The sequence below is a fragment of the Triticum urartu genome, chromosome 2A (genome assembly GCF_056163025.1).
Source record: "Triticum urartu cultivar PI428250 chromosome 2A, HENAU_Tu73, whole genome shotgun sequence".
Classification (NCBI taxonomy): domain Eukaryota; kingdom Viridiplantae; phylum Streptophyta; class Magnoliopsida; order Poales; family Poaceae; genus Triticum; species Triticum urartu.
The window spans coordinates 9,900,440-9,925,070 of NC_141874.1; the positions used below are offsets into that span (position 1 = coordinate 9,900,440).

The 24,631-nt window shown below is 42.5% G+C and overlaps 1 protein-coding gene across 1 annotated transcript; it reads left to right on the forward strand.

Annotated features, from left to right (window-relative positions):
* Positions 1–498: 498 nt before the first annotated feature.
* Positions 499–6,075, forward strand: LOC147982821 (uncharacterized). The gene has a single exon (XM_087539362.1). It carries the CDS (start codon positions 741–743, stop codon positions 1,449–1,451), a length of 711 nt encoding a protein of 236 aa, XP_087395488.1. The 5' UTR covers positions 499–740; the 3' UTR covers positions 1,452–6,075.
* The last annotated feature ends 18,556 nt before the right edge of the window (positions 6,076–24,631 follow it).

A 24,631-nucleotide genomic window follows, 5' to 3' on the forward strand; every position in this document is an offset into this window, starting at 1 on the left:
GCACATGGTTAGATGGGTACAAATACGTGACCATTCTTAGATGGGTATAGGCCTACAGCCCTCCGCACATGTCCCTACAGTAGTAACTGCACACACGGATAGAGATTTGCCTCACAATAATGCGTTCATCATTCGCCCACACACACACCCACCAGCAGAAGCAGACAAGCTAGCTAGACACCTTACCTCTCCTGACCCCACATGCCAGTGCACATTAACAGCTTTGAGACCTAGCTAGCCAGCTACTACATCAAATGACATTGCCATCCAACCATGAAGACAGAGCCGCTTGCCTGCAGAGCTGCACCCGCCAGCACAGGCAAAAAGAAATAAATTACTAATAAAAAAAGTATAAATAGATATAAAAAAATGCAAGCTGGGTATAGTACACTTGCAATGTACTGGATACACTTGTCCATATCTTAATACTCAAGTGGGCCTGAAGGAGTGCCCTATCTAGATGCCGGCCTACAGTCTCTAGCTAGCTAGCTCGTCCTCCCTCACCTCTTCTTCCCCTTTCCTCCTCTTCCAGGCCCTTCCCTGGACATGGATGCTTAGCTCTACTTGACATAGAGCGAGAAAGGAGCAGTAAAAGTAGAAGTAAGATTTAGATCCGCATTGACACTAGCTAGTAGCGCAGGCCACTACCAGAACAGGGAGCTTCTAGCTGTCCATCCACTGATCCACATAAGTTTACTGCTTGCTTTGGTTTGCTACTGAAGCTTCGAACTATTTGAGAGATGACCCAACCATCCACCGTTATCATCACCATCATCATCATTGAGTATCCCACCAAGAACCGCCACTATCGAACCCTACTACCCACCGGCCGCCACATGCATCCAGCTCCGTCGTCTTTTGGCGAGTACTTCCAGTTCTTCCCCGCCGAGATGTACCACCACCAGCAGCAGCAGCTGCTGCTGCAGGAGGAGGGGACCCTGGAGGCGGTGCTTTGGCAGCCGGTGACCGCTCCAGCTCCGGCGGAGCGGGGCGAGCCGGGGAATAATGGCGCACCAGGGGGTGCCGTCGTCGGGGCGGCGCGGAAGAGGCCGTTCCGGACGGACCGGCACAGCAAGATCCGCACGGCGCAGGGGGTGCGCGACCGGCGGATGCGGCTGTCCGTCGGCGTGGCGCGCGAGTTCTTCGCGCTGCAGGACCTCCTCGGCTTCGACAAGGCCAGCAAGACGGTGGAGTGGCTCCTCACGCAGTCCAAGCCGGCCATCGACCGGCTTGCCAACGAGACCCAGGGGAGCGCTGCCGCTGCCGCTGCAGGACCGTTGAAAGAGAAAGGGGAGGGGGCGACCTCCTCCAGCACCGGCCGCTTCGAGGATGCGAGGGAGGAAGAGCACGACGTCAGAGATCTGATGAAAAGCATCGGCGGCGAAGGTGAGCTTGACTGGTTCATGTCGGAGGCGGCGGCGATAGGGCAGCCGATGGAAGGATTGGACTAATTAATGAGAGCAGCAACAACGGCGGAGTACTAATTCTAATTACTTAAGGTGATTTCTTGTATATATATGCAGCTGCATGACATATTGATATGCAAACTTTGTGTCCAATGGTGAGATTAATTGATTTCTTGCAAATCTTATGCTCATGCTGGGTGCGTTCTACTAATTTTGGCAACTATATTTTGCTGATGTGCTAATTTTGAGGTTCTTGGAGTTGTCCTGTGTTTCCAGTGCTACATGGGAATATCATCCTTAAGAGGTCACATACAGTTTTGATCGGAAGGTTTGGGCAATCAATTTCAGGTGAAATTCTTGAACCGTCCTAGTAACAGCTAGCTAGTGCAAACTAAATGTACTCAATTTGTTCACATCACATATCTTTACAAGAATGAATTTATGACAAATGCATATACTTAGTTTCTACCTTAATCTAGCACAACTGATAGGTTTCCCTGAGTTAGGCTTTATACTTCATGCAGTATACAAGGATGTATAAGCAGGTTTCAGGTCTTCTTGTTACAGAAATGATCTATCTTTTTTATCAAATTCGGATGGCAGTATATTTCAGTCAATTATATATTGGTTCAGTGTCACCTTGAGTTTGAGTTAATTAGTTGAATTATCTGTTATCCTCACTGAAAGCTATTCACATACAAGTCACACAGGTCTAGAGGAAGACTAATATAAGTATCACATTAATGCAAGAGATATACCTGTATCGCATGTATCTGAGAATGATTAGAAAAGAAAAAGGTGCCTGTGAGCAGAGTTGTCAAAACATAAAGCATGTGCATCATGATAATGATTATAATTAGCTAGTCTAGAATCATTATATCTGAAATTCTGAATAGCATCTATCCCTTTGAAACATTGCCTATAAGTATATGACAAGCCAACTGGTTGGTACAAAGTATTCTCTGGATGTATGGCCACATTACAATTAATTAATATATTGTCAAACTAAACAGAAAATTTGAACTAGCAGTATGCATGTACACTGGTGTGTTCAAATAGTACACCTAGAAAGTCTACAACAGAATAATCATGGGCTAGTGACACTTGATCAAGCGGTTTCATTAAATGCTTCATGTGCCTTGCCGGTCTCTCCATTTCGTTAATTTACTGTATGACCATATTGCTGTACTTATATTGCAGCATTTCAACTGACTTGAATAGTGAGATGTTGTAGATATGAAGTTCTTACATTTTGATTATTAACACACCAGATTTTCCTCTCGCGATGTCAATATGTTTATAGGAGTGTGTACCTACTACAGAGATATTGATTTCAAAAAAAAGGTACAATAAAAGGTCTTTACAAAGCAAATATAGCAGTAGAAAAGAATATAGCTTTTCGTAGTGTTCTTCTTTAAAATGTTTTCCTCCTTATACCTATTATTCCATGTCCAGTTATCCACATGTATAATTATGAATGTCTGGGGAGCTTTTTAGCCTACAAAAGAAAAGTAACTCATGTACCCTGTTCTTAAAAAATATCAATGCTTGCTTTCTAATAATAACTGCATGCGGCCTCAAAAGTTTCTTCCTTACTTAAAAAGGAAGAATCCCGGACCCTGTTCATCAACAATCGGTAATTACCTTCCTGTAGGAAAAGGCATATCTAGCAATAATGCAATTTATTAGGTTGATCAAGCAAAGAATGTACACAAATTGGAAACCTTATTTGTGAGACCTCTTGTACATAACTTTCCCTCCTTGCTTATAAGATAGAGCTACTGCATTTGTTGGCCAGAATAAACACAGTGACTCATTTGCTCACACTGGTCCACTGGAAGTATAAGAAAGATAGGAAAAATGTATATGATCTGAGTAACAGCAAGTAAAGAAGTTGTGCGCTCAACTATTGAACACCTTGTAATCTTGTACATGAAGTCAGAAGAATGTAGTGCCATGTATCATCTGAAAGCAAACATTGTTGATTTTAGTCTTTCAGTATAGTTGGTTAGCTAGTATCAATTCGTTTTGGCTAAATTAACGAAAAACTTTTACAGTTTGTGGAACTTCTCAACAATCAGCAGCTAAAAGTTTATTAGCACTAGTGCTAATTAGTTTCTTAGAGGGTCTGCTGTTAAAAGTAAAATTGACACCTCCCTATCCTCTTTCTTTTATAAACCATGGAAATGAAAACCATAATAAACAATGAACACGCATTATGGAGAAGGTATTTGTGACCAAAGCTGTCAACTCAACTTGCTGAGAGTCTAGTACATATACTGAGAATAGGATGGGAACGAGAGAAGTCAGAAATATATATTCTTTAAATTATCCATCCATCTTTTTAAGCACACGTGCCAATTCAGTTTTATGAAGAGGTCCAAGCTTATAATTGCTTTCATAATATTTTTCATGTAAAATACATTTTGAATGGTGACCAATACATGAAATTCTTTTGTGACCCAGGCCTAAGCTTATAATTACCTACATTACTTTGATAATACTTTGCTTGTACAATATGTTTTGAATGGTGATTAATACATGAAATTATTTTTATCTTGTGATGATGCTAATTCAGTGTACCTTATAGTTATCCATGCGGGAATTAATCTTGCGCCTTTTTGTCATCATCATGTGTACAGATTTTTGTATGTACTCCCTCCGTTCGGAATTACTTGTCGCAGAAATGGATGTATCTAGATGTATTTTAGTTCTAGATACATCCATATCCAAGACAAGTAATTCCGAACGGAGGGAGAGTAGTAGCTACTGGTTCTTCATCTAGCTAAATTTGAAGAGTGTGAAATATTTGATCCGTCTATATATATACTCTAGCTAGATTTAGACTTGAAAGCTAGGCTCCCATGTCAAATATCACAAAGTAAAGATGGCAAAAAATAAGCCTTTGACTCACTAAGATAGCATGGTGTGTACATGAGCAAACATACATGTACTAATATATCCATAAGTTTTGCAGAAAAGAAGTTCTTTTTTGTTTAGGTAGTTGTTTCTACCTTAAATGTGCAAATAGTGGTGTCCATTACATTTATGCCTATCTAACTATATGTATACTGCATTTCAAAAAACCATATGTATACTGAACAATTCTTTTATCTGATGTGCTGATGGTTTTATACTCACTAATTTTGGTGAGTATAGTGACAGATATTGGAGAAAGAACATTTTTGTGTGTTTGGGACCTCAGGATAGTACGCAAGGCTGGTGTCTGTAACTCAATACACAAATTATCTGTGTTTTTATAATTCTGGGTTTTAATGCAAAATTCTGGAGCTATAGACAATCATACTTTTTATATGCATGTTTGGTATCATGCAAGGTCGTTTGTATATTGAACATCCATAATTTCATACAAATCATACATACTTGCATAAGAACGGAATCTGTCCATCTACTGATGAGATGTCTTGGATTCGAGATCTAGGTATAGGAGTAATAGAAAGAGTTGGTATCTGCATGCTAGGATAATCTTAATTATTAGAGGAGTTCTAGTTGGCATTACTCTATTAATTGGGCATAACGCAGTCTTATGAACTTGGATATTTCTCGCTCTAACTGTCTGTACTTTCAGGTTTCTCCCGAACTACGAATTTGCATATAGATAGTACGTACTAGCTGGGAATCAGTGAGTCAGTTACCATTATTATTTTTTCAGCATTAAATTTGGTTAGCTACATGAAGTAACTACATTCTGATACAGACTTTCTGGAACTGATATTGTTAGATCATTGGTGAACTTTTCCAAGCCCGCTCAAATTTAGTAAGAATATACTGTGGTCTTTGATTTGAGGAATGGGATGCATGGTGAATATATATACACCATCTCTGATCCTGACTCTCTTATTTTTTTTTAGGGTTTGGTCCACCATGAGCATGAAGCCCAAGGGAAAAGAAAGGGATTGACTCGTCCCACCAAAATTTAGAAATGATCCCATGATACACAGCCATGATGAGTAGAGAGTCTATCCCCCAAATTAACCGTACACTTCATAAGTATATGTAGGTTCATACTTTATATTTTGCATGGAAAGAACCGAAAGGGATTCTAGCTAATCCAGTTTATTAAAACTGGATATTGATCTTGTCCCTCCTCTGGCCTTTGCTAGTTGTCATAAAATCGGCCTAACCAAGATATGCCAAGATAGGTTCTATTCCTATTACTTTCTCCAAATATGCCATGCAACACATATAGAAATGTGTTCCCCAGCACCTAACAAAGAGTCCTATATAGCCAGCCTTGAATTAGAAACAATAGTACAACATCAAGATTGATATGATCGTTAAAAAATTTACGGTGAGCAAAAACATTATTGACATATTTCATCACATAATGGAGTGTATTTTACGGGCTTAGTTCCTAGCTAATTAGTGTATGTGGATGAAATCAGGTGGATAATTAATCAGATTCCTTAGACAATGCATGGGCGCACCAGGAGTACTCTTAAATACACATGATAGTGCAACATTTCTAGTACATGGAACTGGAAAAATAAGAATGATACACAATACTACTCGCATAAAAGTTTGGTAAACGGAAGCTGCAGTATATAAAGACAACAAGAAGAAAAAGGTGATGTACTATTCGCAAAAAAAAGGTGATGTACTGTGGCTATCTAGCATCAGATTAACCCCAAATATGCAAGTATCTTAATTTGGCAGTTACTTTCTATTTTTAGTATATTTGGTTTGCTCCATGAAGTATGTATATATACACATTTGTTCGTTTGCGGGGTAAGTATGTACAAAGGATATAATTATAGTGGAAAATCCATTTTACCCTCTTAATTGTTGGCAGTCAGCCCCCTCGTCAACTCCATCTCTATATCGAGTGGATTTGAATGACGTGGTGGGGATGTATATACATGGATCCTAATCCGCAAAAGAAAATTCCCCACTAAAAGAATCCATAAAAGGAAAAGGAAATTGACCCCATGGCATGGTATTAAAAGTAAATGCACAACAGAGTATAACAATAATCTCTACTCCTAAGGGAGCAGTTGGTAGTCTCGCTTTCAGATTTTTTTTAGTCCCACCTCCTACGGTTTTTTTTCGTCCTAAAAAAATCTACGAAATTTCGTAGGTTAATCAGGGACAACTCTCACCTCCCATGTTTTTTTCGTCCCACCTCTCATGGTTTTTTTTGGTACCTCGTCCCACCTCACACTAAGCCGCCACGAACCGCAAAAACCGCCTACCTTAGCCAAATCAACAAATCTCTCTCATTAATGCAATTTTCTTTAGGAAACAAATAATAGATTCATTCCTACCTTAGCCAAATCAACGGATCTCTTCTATTAATGCAATTTGCTTTAGCAAACAAATAATAGATTCTTTCCTACCTTCGCCAAATCAACGGACCTCTCTCATTAATGCAATTTACTTTAGCAAACAAATAATAGATTCTTTCCTACCTTAGCCAAATCTACGAAATCTCTCTCATTAATGCAATTTGCTTTAGGAAACAAATAATAGATTTTCAGGAAACAAATAATCTCTAATCTCTAATAATTTCTACTCCTAATGAAGCAGTTGGTAGTCTCCTCCCACTTTCCATGGTTTTTTTTGATACCTCCTCCCACCTTCGCTGGTTTTTTTTCGTAGATTTTTTTCGTCCCCTCCCCTCACTTCATCGGTTTATTTTCGCGTCACCCTCTCACACAACGAAAGAAATCTAAACAGATCAGAACTTTCCATACTGGCGCAAATTATTTAGTAATGTAGAATCAATCACGAACAATCTCTAAAGATCAAATCTAAATTAATTAACCTTACCTTAAATCACTCAATTACATTAATTAGAAAACAAATAATTGATTTTCAAAAAATCGCTCAATCACGTAAACCTTACCTTAACTCACGGATGGTAATCAATCTCCAAACAAAGGAAACAATACATCGAGGGAGCAGTAAATAAACTCCCTTTCTTATGACATGTATATGACCTTTCCTTCCCTCTACGTTGTCGAGCGTTCTTGATTCTCGAGGCCGATGCTTGGGCTGTGTCACTGGGTCGCGACGATGCTGGAGGACGAGGACGGCGAGGCCGGGTGCCGCGGCACCGCGTTGGCCGCGGCCGGTGAAGGGGGCAAAGAAGGGCGGCTTCCCTGGCCCTGGCCATGGCCGTGACCCTGGGAGTTGGTGCGGTGGAAGTGGCACTTGAAGGACACGGCGTGGGTGGCCGACGCGCAGACGCGCTTGGAAGCGGGCCCGTGGCCCGTGCCGGACGGCGCCGACGCCGACCCGGGCCACCTCCTCCGCGTATTCTTGAAGCTGTGGCTGGCCGATTTACTGAAATTAATTCCCTCAGTTGTGGTGGCAAATATAATACACATAATCCATATTGTTATGTACTAGCGTGTGTGTGTGAAATAGATGGATTATGGTCCCGTACCCAATAAGATGGATATGTGTGTGTGTTAGAGAGAGAGAGAGGGAGAGGGGGAGAGAGTGAGGAAGAGGGAGGCAGAGAGTGTGTGTGAGGAATTAATGGTAAAAAAGGTCGCCAATGTCACTTGATATATATGAGAATATTAATATTGAACTTTTAAAGTTAATGTGGCCTCGTTGCAACGCACGGGTGTTCTTCTAGTTTTCCTAATGACTCAAACCCGCATGTCATCTTTCTGATAGACATTATTATACCTACGTGGGGCCCACAGATCATAGAGAGAACCCACATTGGAGCACGTCTCTCTTTCCCTACATGTCGTACTGCTACTACAGTGTTTTTAAAAGGTTGTACTACAGTGTTTGTTGATCTTTATAAGGGTGGCGTGTTGGCAATGTTGCGAAGACATGGCAGACATGTTGCGCAAAAACAACTCAGGTATGGTAATGTTGGCCGTCCGTTTGACAGTTGACAGTGTATTGTGGTTGGTTTTAGTTAGAGTTGAATGGTAATTGTAGGCTGTCAATTGTTGGAGAGAGACGACGAGGGTGTACGTTATGAAATTATTGCCACCATACACACTTCATCTCCCTCCGTTCCGGTTTATAATTCTCCCTCGTATTTCGAATCTAGTTTGACCACCGATTTAAAATACAAAGTATGAATTATATGTCACAAAATTATACTTCATGTTGTACGTAACTCATATTTTGTTAGCTAAATTAGTGGTCAAAGTGACGCAAAATATAACAGAGCCCTCTAAATCAAAAAGGAGGGAGTAGTATTTGTGTGGACAGAATGATAAGGGATTATAATCCTATGCTCCCACAACTACCATTTCCTAATTGTTGTGCTCTGGCATATTCTTTCCCTAATTTTTTTTCCCAAATAGGTAAATCAAAAAATATAAGTGTGCTGGAGACAGGGAGGGAACTTGTGGCTCTCGGGTGCTGATGCGCACGATATGCAAAACAAATTAATAATTCAAAATATGTTAAAACTTGAAAATTTCTGGAAATATCCATGTCCAACATTAGTAACCGTATAAAAAAGTCACGAAGGAATACCTTCCAGCATATTGTGCGCGATAGAAAGGAAAATGAAGACTATATACAGGTATAGTAACTTGTATATCATCTCCATGTGCTAAGTTTCAACTTTTAAAATTTAGTAGAAAATGGTAAGTTTCAACGATTAAAACTTAAAACTTATTGTGTCCTCGTGCGGGGTCCAACTACTACGCGAATCATGAGGCAATCGAGTGGCCCAGGAGGTTTTGGCAGGTGCGTGCCCCTGCAAATTTCTGAAGTATGTTGCTCAGGTGCTCAATACTTCATACTTCAATAGTGATATTTTTGACAAACTGGTGGATTTTGTTGGCTCATTGAAACATCAAGAGGATACAAATACAATGAGCTCACACCATCCTTTACATAGATAGGACATACACATGCAACCCGCACAAAACATGCCAGCAAATAGCAAAATCATATAAGGCCAAAGCTATGTGAGGTGATGAAAAAAGAAAACAAACACAAAGCGATTAGATCCACGGCCAGAAACTATGACAATAACCATATTCTCGTACGAACTTTCTCATCACAAAACATAGGCAACGATGTTCTTCAACAACAACTTCAACAGTGATATAGTAAAGTTAAAACAATTTCCTAGCATCACTTAATGCGGTATACATGGGGTCTAGACTAGTGACCAAATGCAAATGTATGCAATCTGAAGGGGAACATTCAGATCTCTTCAACAGCTAGCATGCGCAAGTATATATATGTTTATTCATAGCAAGCCTGTCGAGCAGGTACGCGATCCGATCGTCGGGTACTGAAAACTGAGATACTACTCTCCGTAGCCACCCAGATAAAGATCAGCATGGACGTGGATCGCACACGCTTCTCGCCGTAGCATCCGCTGATCCGCACCGCACCCTACCTGCCTACATGCCTACATATATACGTACTTCTTCCATTGTTTTTCTGATTGGACAGCCAAGCAACGTCGTCTCTCTTTCCCGCTTTTCAAAAAACACGCCGAGATGGGTCAGTGATTCCGTGAGTGAGGAGGCTAGACTAGTGATTAGACGCGCGAGCATTTCTTAATAGGATAGGTACGACGCACAGTATCCGACTGTTTCGGAGGTACCAAACGCACAACCGGCCTCCAGCCAGCGCCATGCATTGGTTGTGCACACATGCATACAGTCCTTCTGCATGCATGCTCTTGTTGTCGTGTTGTAAGAGCTACTCCAACGCGCCACGCGCGTTTTGTCCGCTTTTCGTTCATTTGGGTCGGCCAGACAGACATGCGTGTCCGGTTTTTCATTTGTGTCGACAGGTGTGTTCAATAAAAGGCCGATCCATTTTATGCCGACATGCCCAAAACTGACTAATTAAATATAATTACATAAAAATGGCTTGTCAAACGCCGGCCCACTTAAACAACTAGAAAATAAATAAAAAACTAATAAACCGCCTGCACGCTGCCGTTGCCCTTACCCTTGCCGTCGTCGTCCTCGCCGCCGGTGAGGTCAATGAAGACCGGGGGAGGCCCAGCCCAACCGAATACGGCTAGATAGGCCGCCAGGGCAACCTTCTCCGGTGTCTGCTGCGGCGGCGGCATAACGGCAAGGCGGGCGAGCTCCTCCTCCTCCTCCTCCTCCTCAAACCGTAGAGCCTCCGCGTCACAGTGCAGCATCTGCTCATATTACATCTGCCGCTCGCCGTCGGCCGCCTCCTCGGCAAGCCAGTGCACCTTCCAGTGCTCAAGGTGAGCCGGCTCTTCTTCCAGCGTGACAGGAGGCGCGCTCACCCACTCGTGATACTGGCCGGTCCATGAACAGGACTCCTCCGGCCAAATGGGGGGCGGCGGTGACCGCTTGCGCGTGGGAGTTGGCTCGCGTTCCGGCTCGGCCTTGGGCTCGACGAGGGGCGGCGCCGGCCGCGGTGGCAGCACGAACAGGGGCGCCTGGACGGAGTCCCCCGCCGCGGACAAAGCAAGGGCTTGCTCCAGCCCATCCCAATGGGCGTCCTCCTCGAGCCGGCTCGCCTCCAGCGCGTGCTGCAGGGCCTCCACGAGGGCGGCTTGGTACTCCGCCTTCGCCTCCTCTTTCCGGCTCTACCCGCAGGGGCGGCGGTGGAAGGTCGTGGTTGATGTGGACGCCGAGCCACCGTTGCTCCTCGTGTTCGAGGGCAAATCAGGCCTCCCAGTTGGGAGAGTTCGCGGCGTACTTGGGCTGCGCCCGACACCTAAGCACCTCCTCGCCGTGCGCCTGCTGTGTCCGCGGAATCGCCGGCACCGGGATCCGCTGCGGATCGAGGTGCCAGTGTGCGGCAGCGTCACGTCGAGGTAAGGCAATGGCTTCCTGTACTCCAAGTGCCACTGCGCTTGGCGCACCAGGATGTGCGGACGTCGCCGACCTGAGCGTGCACGTGCTGGCGGCGAAGGAGGAGGGGGCGGAGGAGCACGGGAGGATGAGGCACCGGGGGTGCCCATGCCGTTGTCGGAGCTGCTGCCAAAGAGGCCCATTGCTAGGTTTTAGGATGTTGCCGGCGAGGAAGCACGAAGGTGGTGGTGGGGGGCCAGATGTGGAAGGAAGTGGATGACCCCCCCCCCCCCCCCACCCACATGCGTGGGTGAAAATATGACGCTTCCACTGGCTGACTAGTAGAGCCGGTGTCGGTGGTCGTCATAAATTAGGCGGCGGGCAGTAGTTGGGTGGCCGCCAAGTGGGGCCGCGGCCGACACCAAGGGGACGCGCGGCGTGTCCGCGCCGACGCGTTTGCTCCCAACGTGAAGTAGACGTGTTTTGGGTTTGGGTCGCCGCGTTGGGACTCCACTTTTGTGCATGTCGGCCTAAACGGACGCAGGCGGATGATTTGGGTCACCACATTGGAGTTGATCTAATAGAAAAAAAACTTATATGACCAGGTTATATGCTTCCGACGGTAAGAGCATCTACAGTCGCATATGACAAATCTAACCTGTGAAATGCCCGTGGGCGCGTTCAGATGCGTCCACAGGCAGTGACCGGGCAATTCTCAAATTAGCACAACTGCATTTGAATATCTTATACTAGATTCTTAAATTCATATAAAAGCATGCAAATAATAAAACCTATGTACTACGTAGAGATCTAGCTAGTCCTCATCAGAGAGGTCGACAATCTACGTGCCCGCCTCCGCCATGTTGAAGCCCTACTCCGGCAACTCCGCCTCGTCCTCCTCCAGATCTGCCTCCTCCATCTGCTCCGGTAGCGGCTCTCCCTCCTCCTCCGCCTGCTGCTCCTCGTCCTCCTCCAGCTCCGCCGAGTCCGAAGGCAGCCCGACAGCGATGCGGGGCGGTGCACCTTACCTGGATCTCCTCCGCGATTTGCCTCCTGCACTCGGGTTTGAGCATAGCGTATGTGGTGATCAGCCATCGGACCATGGTGATGCCGAAGAGCGGAGAGGAGGCGGACGGGCTTAGGTGGCGGCACAGAGAGTGAGGGGGTGGATGGGCTAGGGTTGGGGGATGTCGGCCGTCTTAAATAGCCGGATTTGGCCCTGGGCAGCGAGCCGGTGTGGGTCCACACAACGTTCGCACCACGGCGACGGAGGAGGTGTCCGTCGGACAGCCGGGTTTTCGGGCGAGTCCGCGTGGGACCCCATCGTCAGTCCTATATGGCGAACATGCCCGGGCGCCCCCATATCCACCCCATATTTGAACTGGATATGAGGGTTGCCGGTCCGCCCGGGCGTTTGTGGCCCGTTTGAGGGGGCCATCTGGGTCAAGAAATCGTGACCGGGCGGTCGGCCCGGACGTATGAGGCGGGTTTAGGGCGCCCGACTGCTTTACGACCCTTTTCATCACAGGACACCTAGCGAAACAAATCTGAAGGCACCCAGACTCTTGAATCCCCTTTGCCCCATTCCTCTTGAAACCCATGCTCGCCGTCGTCGACGACGCCACAACTTTTCAGTTTGCTCTGTCGCGGAAGAACCGGAGCTCCGTCTCCACTGTTGTCCCTCACCATCGACGGCCATGCACGCTCCTCAGAGCCCAGCAGCTCGCTCTGGAGGCGCAACTCCTCTACTTGCTGCTTGCTGGCGAGCTAATGAGCTGCGTTTCCAAAGGCAGGCTGTCGGGGCATAGGAGCATGGTGGGCAACGGCGGCGGCGAACGAGCATGGTCGCTAGAGAAGGAAAGTGCCAAAGGGAATTCGGGAGTCTGCGTGCGTGGAGATTCGTTTCGCCAATTGTCCTCTGATGAAAAGGGTCTTACAATCGGAAATAACATAATAGCATTAATTTTGAGAACGTTTTCAAAATTTTCTCGGTAGTCTAGTACTTTGCTCAAATGTGACGTGGAGGGGTCTCATGTTATCAATCTAAAATTTTCTCGGTAGTCTAGTACTTTGCTCAAATTTTCTCGGTAGTCTAGTAATTTTTAGGTCTCATGTTATCAATCTAAAATTTCACCAACCAATTTCCGCAGCACCGCGCGGACTATCCTCTAGTTTATATGTTTTCAAGCACCAAAATCTAAAGGTACGCTGCTACATATAAACTTACATCTCTAATGGATTAATTATGATATTATCAATTTATGTGATGTGGTAGAGCTAAACTTGATCTGATAGATATGTAGGTTGATATCAATGTATTATTACTCGATATATTGTGATGTTGAGCCCACCTACACTTAAGTCAACTGCAATTTCTTATGTTTAAGTCCATGGTGCTAGTTATCTAATCAATTTTGATTCCTCTTATCCTGCATCAATCTCGACACATCACAAGATTCAGAAGACTGACTCGGACATGAAAAAAAGTCTCACGCGAGTTAGATTTAGCAAATCATATTTTGTGCGATTATTCTCTTCCTTTGCACACCTCGTGCAAAAATCCTAGCTCATCCTCTGTTTGTTTGGTCACATGCTGCTTGATTATGGAGTCATAGGATTGATGGTAGGACTGTGAAGATGTTGGCACTAAGACAGGTCCAATGTGGATGGCCCCATTTTTTAAGCCAATTTTGTTTGGCATCAATATTGGACATTATTGGCATTATTTAACAATCAGTAAAATATGATTGTTGTGTTGAAGAAAAAGTAATAAATGATTGTGTGGGTTAACCAGAGGCCGTGAGTTACAACGCTTATGAAAAATTAAAGTGATTAAAACGATAAAGAGAAGCTACATGTAACGATCTTGTTAATCCTCTGTTGTGGAAAACAAGAGACAAAACACCATAATTATTGACTCAATACTTTTAGGCCATTCGGAAATTAAATTTGCAGAAGCTAAAAATAGATAAATTTGCAAAACCATTTAACAGAAAACAATACCATTCTTTTCGAGAACATAGATAGTAGTAAGAGCATTTACAGCCAAGCGCCTCAAATCGCTCTCAAACGCCCGGGTGGACAGCCTGGTCACTGACAGGTCCAAAAAAGCGACCCCGACGGGCGCCTCAAACCGGCCTCAAATGCCCGGGCTGACCGGCAGCCCTCGTATCCAGCCCAAATATGGTGCGAATATGAGGAGACGCAGGAGCGACCGGCACGTCAGCCATGTCAGACCCGGCCCATCCGACCCTACATATATTCATCCCCATCCTTTCCCCAGATCAATCACTACCCACTCAACTCCGCCCCTAAGCTCTCGTCTGGCGATCTCCGGCCTTCCTTGGCATGGCGAGTAGTGGATCTGACTCCAATCAGTCCACATCCGTCGACTGGGGTGTCTTCCCGTGCAGGTTGGAGGAGGCCATGGCCATCCGCCTTGCCCTCCGCCGCTCCCGAGAGGACTAAGCCCGATCGATGGTGTAATCTGCCCGGCGTGAGACCATTGCATTGGCGCATCGGGCGCTCGGATCCTCCGGGGTTGGATCTCCGCGTTCCTACCGGGAGCCTTCCAATCTCCCTTTCCCCATCACCGATCCGCTAGAATATGAGTCCAACCGGGATCGGTGTGCCCGCCATGGGAAGAAGAGGATGAGGGTGGCCGAGGTCCCCGACATGGCGGCGGTGGAGGCGTGCACTGCCAGGAGGAAGCCATTTGCGCCGGCATCTTAACGAAGTGGTAGCGGAGGAACACACACGCCTTCGCCCGAGAGCGGAAACGGGATGTGTGTGCCATGTTTGAACTGGCCCCCAAGGAGGGGGAGCAACGGGTCGGACAACCATGGCGAAGAGCAGATCCGGCTTGATCCATACTGCGATTTCGACCATTGCTTTCGCAAGTAGGACCAAAAGGGCTCCGAAACGGGCAAGGGCAGCCGTGGATGATCTTCTCCATAGCTAGAATGTAGGTAGTACATGCCAAATTTTGATAGTCCGATGCTATATCCTGATGTAGTAGCTGGACTATGTGTGTTGCATTGTTTACATTTACGCCACATGACTTTGTATTTGAGGTATGCTAATTGAGATGTTCGGTTATGAGAAAGGAAATTTAAAGTGTGATCGGTCAGTGTCCACGGATGCGTCCGGACACATTCGAGATGTTTGAAGGGCTGGATTTGCCAAAATCTGGTGTAGATACTCTCACATCTCACGGCATATAGAGAACAGAAATATGTTATCTTTTGGGTGGTCCAGCACGCCAATTAGCCGTACCTACAAATCTGGCAGACAGTATCATCAGTCAGCGGAGTTTGTGGCCAGGCAAGCTACCACACGTCGCACGGCACACGCACTGCCGGCAGCTTGCAGCTTTCATTCATGGCGACGTGCGTCGGCAGAAAGTAGTACACGGAGTGTATTGTACGGCTTCGTCCCCGATAAGGCATTAGGCATGCATGCAGCTGCAGGCTGCAGGGTAAGAGCTGCGGCGCGGACATCGCGCCACCGGCTGGCCGGCCGGCGGCCAGCTTCTTGACATCGACATGGCGACGTGCGTCGGTAGGGAGGCGGCGTCTTGTTCTGGCGCGGTGCCGTGCATGCATGCCCCCGTGCGTCCACCAACTCCCTATGAGTTAAATGAGACAGATTGTGGTGGGGGCTGGTGGTGTCAAGCTGCCCTTAGGTCTCAGAGTACGATAGTGTTATTCTAATCCCAATCCAAGCACAAATGCATCGGCATGAACAATGAATTTTAAAAAGGTAATAAAGTAATAAAAAACCGATTTTTTATGAACATCAACTGTTCTAACATCATGCAAAAATTAGCAATGAAAAGATATCTGCAGACGTGTGTGCAAGAGAAAATGAATGCTCCAAAATCCGAGCTCAACTTGAAAATTTTAGGATGTTAGGAAATTTGTAGATGTTCATCCACAAAAAATTTCACTTTTTCATATGTGACAGCTTTCTCAGAATTTATTATTCATGCGGGTATATTTGAGCTCTGGAGCGGATAAACATATTCGAGTATTTTTTGAAACATGTATTCTAAAATGTTCAACATGTATAAAAAATGCTACAAAAGTATATAAAGACTGCTTAATGTGTACTAAAAAATAAACATGTATTCAAAATCAAAAAAGAAAAGAAGAAACGAAATGGAAAAAATGTGGAAAACTGGTGAAGAAACGAAGAAAAGCTGAATTGAAACAGATGAAAAGAATAGAAAAAAAATGAAGTAACACCAAAAAGAAGAACCCGGAAGTAAAACAGAAAGAAACCATGCCACCCGAAGAAAACTAGCGAAGCTATGTTACAGGTCGCTCTAGGCGACCACGAGAGCTATGTCTCGCTCATAACTTTTTTTTTTGAGAAGGTCTCGCTCATAACTAAACGGTAGCTTCACCCGACTGAAGGGTTTTCTCTCTTGCGTTGAATTCGGTCGGCCCAGTTTTCTCCTCTCGCTCGCTTGCTCGCTGCACTTTTTTGGTCCGGTTTTCTTTCGTTTTTTCTCGTTTTTCTTTACGGTTTTCTTTTTCCTTGATTTTTCCATCCTTATTATTAATGTTTTCATGGTTCTTATAAGTTTTCTTTGCTTCTACATGGTTTTTTTGGTTTTATGTTTTTCTTTGTTTTTGCATTGATTTTCATCGTTTATTTCTTGGCTTTAACAGATTTTTCTTCTTCTTCTTCTTCTTCTTCTTCTTCTTCTTCAGTTTGTTTTTGTTTTCTCTCAATTTATTTGCAGTTTCTTGTTTTTTTCCTTTTTAGTACTAGTTTTCCTCATTTTCTTTTCCATTTCCTCTAGGATTTTGATGGTTTTCTTTAGGTTTTCTGGTTTGTTTTAATTCTAAGGTGTTCCTTTTGTTTCTTCCTTCAATTTCTCAGGGTTTCACAACTTTTCTTTGTTTTGCTTATTTGTTCAACCCACGGCTATATTTTTCAAACACAATTGTACATTTTACTTATACATCAAGAACATTTTTTCTACATGTTAAACATTTTGAAAATAAATGATTTTTTTTATTTTTGTGTTTCTTGACTACTTTCTTCATATATATTTAACATTTTTGGTGTATATCAGGAAAAAACGTTAATACATGTTTTACATGTTAGAAGTATATGATTAACATTTTTTGTACACAATCAACCTTTTCTAATATTCACTTTTATGTTCAATTCTCTTAGCACACGCTTGCATTTTTTGTATATACCAGGAACATTTTTTTGTATAGGTTTTTTTTGTAATTGATGATTAATTATTTTCCAATATTTTTATGATTGATGAATACATTTGCTTTGTTTTTTTATTGATTTATCATCGATTTTTTTTCCTAAAGAGACGTGATCTGTGATTTATTTTTTATTGAGAATCAACTGTGCTGTTAGTGCACATTCTGATAATTTTGTATACAGCAGAAACAAATTTTATGTATACCTTTAAATTTTCGAATACATGATTTAATTTTTTTTCCAAAATGTAAATGTTCTCATTTCTACTTTCTTGCATATGAAATGTTGTTTTTGGTATATATCTAATAAAATTTTCTAGTACATGTTTAACGTTTTCAAATACATGCTTAACATTTTTTGAATACATGGTTAACAATTTTTCTATGCATATTTAATTTTCTTTGAAATGTTTGATTATCATTTTCAAATACAAAATTACCATTTTATGAAAATATGGTCCACAATTTTTGAAATACTTGATTAACATGAATTGAATACTTTTTTAAAATTTTTGAATGCATGGTCAACCTTTTTTCAATACACATTTAACATTTTTTAAATGCCTGATGAACACATTTCGGATACTTGTTTAATATTTTTTAAATAATTAATTAACATATTTTAACTGCATGATCAACCTATTTCACACGCACTGTATATTTTTGAATACATGAGAAACATTTGCTCCGTACAAATTTAACATTTTTAAATGCTTGGTTAATGTTTTGTCAAAATGCTCTATGTGAAGTTTTTTTGTAAGAATATTTGAAAGTAAAAAAATGTTATCCTTGGCTGTGGCCTCCGTGTGGTTGGGCCGGCTCATCTCGTGCTTGTTTTCTCTCCAATCGAGACATAATGGAAAACCCTATGCGAACCTCCTTGCGTCAAATTGTCGACAGAACGCACAGGCCCATTATGTGAGTGCTAGCCAGCCGCTCGGCACCAGTTTTTCCTTTTTAACCAGTTTTCCTGTTTCTTCTCTGGTTTTTATCTTTTTTCGTTTTTCATTTCTCCGTTTTTCCGTTTCGTTTTCATCTTTCTTTTCCTTTTTCTGTTTGTTTTTCGTTTTTTGTTTCTTTTGAAAAAAATTCGGAAAGTTCAAAATTTGTTCGTGTTTCTACAAAACGCTCGAAATTTCAATAAATATTCGTATTTAAAAAAATTGTTCGCATTTTAAAAAATTGTTCGGGCATCTAAAAAAATGTTCTTAATTTACAAAAATTATTTGGAATGTTTTTGTTCAATTATTTCATACAATTTCAATAATGTTCCTGTTTTAAAATAAATGACAAACTCCAAAAATTGTTCAACTTTTCATTTTTTCAGGAGTTTCAAAAAATGTTCCGGTTTCAAAAAAAATTCAAAAGTTTTTATAAAATCGTGTGCAAATTTTGTTCTAGAATTTCAATATATGTTCACATTTCCAAATTTTGTTTTGAAATATGAAAAAAATGTTTTGGTCTTAAAAAGATTGTTCAAGATTTTCAAAAAATGTTCTTCTTTTTCGAAAATATTATAGCTTTTTGAAATTTGTTCACAAATTTGAAAAGTGCTTGTGTTTCATAGAGCATTCGTTTTTTTGAAAAGATATTGCTTTCGAAATTCCTAAACTAATTCGGATCTGCGCAGCATATTTGGTACTTTTCGTTTGATGCTACTCTTTAATCAGCTAAAACTGCTAGCTCAGCCGGTAGGAACACGGCGTGTATAGTTTTTTTTAGCAACAAGTGCGCATTCGATTTCTGTCGTTGTCTTCGTGGGCCGGCCCAGTCGAAGCTCCGCCTGTGCAAAAAACAGCAGCAACTTGACGCAGAGTGCGTCACATAGGAGATCCCAAAATTCGCCAGGCCATAAACCACGCAGGCACACATACTTCAGCCACACACACATAGGCACGTCCACTCGTTTCTGTTTTCTTTCTTCTATTTTTTATATATTTTGACTTATTTAAAATAAATATAATTTAAACCGAAATTCATCATTAAAATTTAAGAAGGTTCACCATGAGTTGGAAAAAATGTTAACGGGCACGTTTGTGCTCTCTTACAGCAATCCTGATGATAGCGTCGCTAGTGGCGGAGGACGGTGGCTCGGCCCACCAAGCAGACTAGGCGCGTGTTTGCCTTGAGTTTGCATTTCTTTCTTTATTTTCTTTTTGATTTTTGCATTTCTTTCTTTATTTTCTTTTTGATTACTTTTTTTGTATTTCGTAATATTCTATATATGTCTAGTCCAACATTCTGTTACATTTTTTTTCAAAAAGCTTTTATCGAGCAACTGAAAATGCTAACGTAGTCTATAAAAATTATTCGTGGAACTTCGAACAAATGTTGATAACATTAAAAAAATGCACATGACATCCTCTATTCTTAAATAGTTGCTACCCATTACCTATTTCTCCTCTTCATGCAACCATGCCACATCATCAAGTCATGAATGTGATCATACCTATTTTTTCTCTTCATGCAACTGTGCTACATCAACTCATATATGTGGTCATCAGTTACAATTTGCACATTAATCTATCCATGCAACTATGCCACCTCATCAATCATGCATGTCAAATTTGTTTCAATAATTTTATGCGGACATAGACCGTGATGTTACACATTTTTGTAGCATGATCTACATATATTTGATCGTTGGACGCTTGGAGCAAATATATGTAGGACATGTGACATTTTTGTTAAAATGTCACCCCTTTGACTTTAATCCAATACTTTTCTATTTTTGTACAACATTTTGTCACATGTTTCATATGCTTTATTGCAATATACAATCCAAGAGTATTTTTAAATTTGTTTTTTCATCATGGACGGAGATGAGGCCCCAAGTTGCTAAAGCGTCGGTGATGGGCACACCCCTGATGTCGAGAACGCCACGATTCTCGAACCTAAAGGCATTGCACCAGTGCTCCAGCGATATCGAATGTGGCACCCCTCCGAGTGTGAAGGAGCAGCTCACCGGCACCCTCGAATCTCTGAGCGTGTGCTCGAAGGTGTTGAGGAACTCGACGGTGATGTCGCGGTATGTCAGGTAATGTAAGTTACTGAAAACTTCTAGCCCGACGTTGTCCGCTAGCCATGCGAAGTCGTTGTGAAGCCCTTGGGACTCCAGGAATGTGTCACACTGCCATCGCGTGGGTATCATCCCCTGGCTATTGACTCAGTGCGAAGTCCTTCTTCATGGCAACATGGAGGTCGCCCTCCTCGTTCCGGGCATGCTTGGAACGCGATCACAATGTCTTCTTCCCCGCGGTGATCACCGACCACATCATTTCGTACAGAAAACAAAAAAATATATAGAAAAAAGTAAGTTTTATGTGGGTATCGAGTTCTAATACTACCTAAGATCGATCCTAACAAAATACTCCGAATCCTAACGTTCAAATCAAATGAAAAAATGAAAATATTTGCAGCTCATCTAGGGTACGAACAAGGATGAAATCGCCATGAAAACTTGCAAATGAACCATGGATCAGAGGAGAAACTTACCGAGGATGAAAATGAACGGATCAAACGAACAAAATCCACGAAGAAACGGAGGTTTTGGAGGATTTTGTTTAGTGTTTGAGAGAGAGAGATATGAGAGATGGAGGCGCAAGTGGGAGGCAGAAGAAAATCCCCTTGTGACGGCGACTGCATATATGAAATTTCATGGCATACGACTGCCCATACGAGCGGGGCTGCTCGTATGGAACACTGTCTCATGTTCAAATCAGACGATCTAGGGTTTGCATACCTGGGATAAGCGCCCATACGAGCGCCAACGCTCGTATGAAAGGCCGTCAATATCTTTCGAGGGGAAAACCGTTCGAGCCAGAACACCATATGGGCAGTCATACGAGTGCGAGCGCTCGTATAGAAGACCGTCTTTTAGAGCTCGAGCTAGTTCCTATAATCCTCATAATTAGAACTCCAGTGTGGTTTTAATCTTCTCCCTCTAATTCTCTAGCAACCATTAGCTCTGGACGGCTGCTACTTGTGAACTGCATTGGGATTTCCCCGAAGAGAAGCGGATGATGCAGTACAGTAGAGATAAGTATTTTTCTCAGTTGAGAACCAAGGTTATCAATCTAGTAGGAGAACCAAGCAACACCTCGTTAGTACCACCTGCACACAAACAACAAATCCTTGCAACCCAACGCGAACAAGGGGTTGTCAATCTCTCGATGGTTACGAGCAACATTAAATTGTATGGTGTTTGATAGATAGATCGGACAAGAATACAAAATAAAATAAATAAAGTAAAAACATAGCAAGGTATTTTTGGTTTTAATATATGATAAAAGATAGACTTGGGCCATAGTTTTCATTAGAGACTTCTCTCTTGAAAATGGCATACGGTGGGTAAACAAATTACTGTTGGGCAATTGATAGAAAAGCAAATAATTCTGACAATATCCAAGGCAATGATCATATATAGGCATCATGTCCGAGACAAGTAGACCGACTCCTGCCTGCATCTACTACTATTAGTCACACACCGACCGCTATCCAGCATGCATCTAGAGTATTAAGTTCATAAAGAATGGAGTAACGCCTTAAGCAAGATGAGATCATGTAGACAAGATAAACTCACGTATGAATAAACTCCATCGTTTTATCCTTAATAGCAACGATACAATGCGTGTCATGTCCCCTTCTATCATCGGGATTGAGCATCGCAAGATCGAACCCATTACAAAGGACCTCCCCCATTGCAAGAACAATCAATCTAATTGGCCAAACCAAATTAATAGACCAGAGAGAAATACGAAGCTATAGTAATCATGCATAAAAGAGTTCAGAGAAACTCAAATAATATTCATGGATAGATCTGATCATAAACTCATAATTCATCGGATCCAAATAAACACACCGTAAAAAGTGATTACATCGGATAGAACTCCAAGAACATGAAGGAGAACATTGTATTGAAGATCAAATAGAGAGAATAAGCCATCTAACTACAAACTATGGACCCATAGGTCTGTGGTAAACTACTCAAGCATCACCAGAAGGGCAACAAGGATGATGTAGAGCCCCTTCGTGATTGAATCCCTCTCCGGCAGAGTGCAGGAAAAGGCCTCTAGATGGGATCTCTCAAGAACAGGAACTTGTGGCGGCGGAAAAAATATTTCATGGACTCCTCTATTGGTTTCTTGATTTTATAGATTTATAGAGGCGTACTTAGGTCAAACGAAGCCACATGGGCCCCACATGCCACCAGGGCGCGCCCTGGTGCCTTGTGGGCCACTGCTCCATTTTCTCATCCCCTCCCAAAGCTTCCAAGGTCTCTTATGTCCAGAAAAAAATCTCCAAAAAAATCATGGCATTTGGACTTCATTTCGTACTGATATTCTGAAAACCAAAAATAAGCAAAAAAAACAGCAACTGACACTGGGCACTAAGTTAATAGATTAGTTTCAAAAAATGATATATAATTGCTTGAAAGTGTATATAAAACATCCAAGATTGATACTATAATAGCATGTAACAATAAAAAATTATAGATGCGTTGGAGATGTATCAACAGAGAAGCGCTGCCGGATCGTAAAGACCGTACGCTTGCAACCAAGTACGGAGGGCGTGCTTTCGGTCTTTCATTCGAGAGATCATTCGAGGGCGGTTCGGGGGATCATCATCAACGGTTCGAGGGACTCCAAGTACAATCTACACCGACTCGTCTATTTTCGATGCACTCCGAAGTCGGTAATGAATGTTGATCCAAAGCTTATATGCATCATATTGTTCCTGGGTGATCGTATGACGAATCGTTTTTGTTTTCTACTGCATTTCCTAACAGTGACATCATGAGTGGTTCTATGAGTAGATGCATATTTTGATCTAGATCACATGTGGATGTAAGGGTTTAATGTTCTTACTATGTTTCCATCGAGTGTTGCTTCGTTCAGTTCATTGGCGACATGATGTAACTTTGAACAAAGTTCTGGCAATCGATCGGCTCTAGTTGTCGATGATCTGCTAACAGTTCTTTGGGCTAGCTACATCATAGTCAAGAATAGTAAACCGTCGCGTACTCAAGAGAGTGATTGTAGATTAAATATCTTCTAGGGGGTCATACGTATTTGACGAAGTTTAGTGTGGCGCTACATATTTTTAATTAAGTCTCCTCCTTCACACACCCTAAAATTTAATTTAGCAATAAGAATTTCTCCTTGACTGTGTACATAGGTAGCTAGTGTTATACGGAAACCCTAGAAGCCACGTAAATTAAAATTTGCCAAACCAATTAGAGGATGTCTAACTTAGTTTTGCAGGTTTGCATATGATGTGGTATAGCCTTTTTCATGATAACGAGTTTATGTATAAGATGATTATATGCTGTAATGTTAAGTGGTCTACGCGTCACGGCATAATGGCTGGAGCCACGGGATCGCCACTTTAATATAATAGATGTAGAGATAGCCTACATGTGATGGTGGCAAATATACACGCCAAACCCTAATGTGGAGAAGGTTTTTTTTTGAAAAGGGGGACTCCCCGGTCTCTGCATCAGAGTGATGCATACAACCATCTTATTAACCAAATAAAGCAGTGCAAACATGGTTCCAAGGTCTCCAAAAGTAATGAAAAAGTAAAGAAAGCTCACAGAGAGCCAAAACAGGCTAGAAACACCAACTAGCCATGAAAAGATGCCACAACCGGCTGGCTAAAACTAGGTAGGTAAACTAAATGCCTATCCTATTACATGACCGCCATCCAAACCGGTTGAAGATATCCCGAGCTACCATCTCCCAGCGGAAAGATCCAGTAACCAAATGCTCCCTGGCCTCCGTCGGGGTGAGTAGCGACCACGAACGAATCAGTGCCGTAGTTCGGAATATAACCTGCAAAAAGTGGATACATGATATTCTGTTAAAAACCAAATCATTTCTGCAAGTCCAGATAGTCCACATCAAAGCGCAAACACCAACCCGAATGTGTCTCGCTAAGTCAGGCTCAATCCCATTAAGCCATGTCCCAAATAATGCGTTAACAGAATTTGGTGGATTGATATTAAAAGCAATGTGGACCGTCTGCCAAAGTACTTTGGCCAACGGGCAATCAAAAAAGAGGTGTTTGATTGTCTCATCCCGATCATAGAAACTACACCTAGTAGGTCCTGTCCAATTACGCTTTATCAAGTTGTCCTTGGTTAAGATAACTTGTTTATGGACAAACCACATAAAACTTTTATTTTCAAATGAACTTTGACATCCCAAACATGCTTGGAGGTAGGAATGGAGTTCGAATTTATAACATC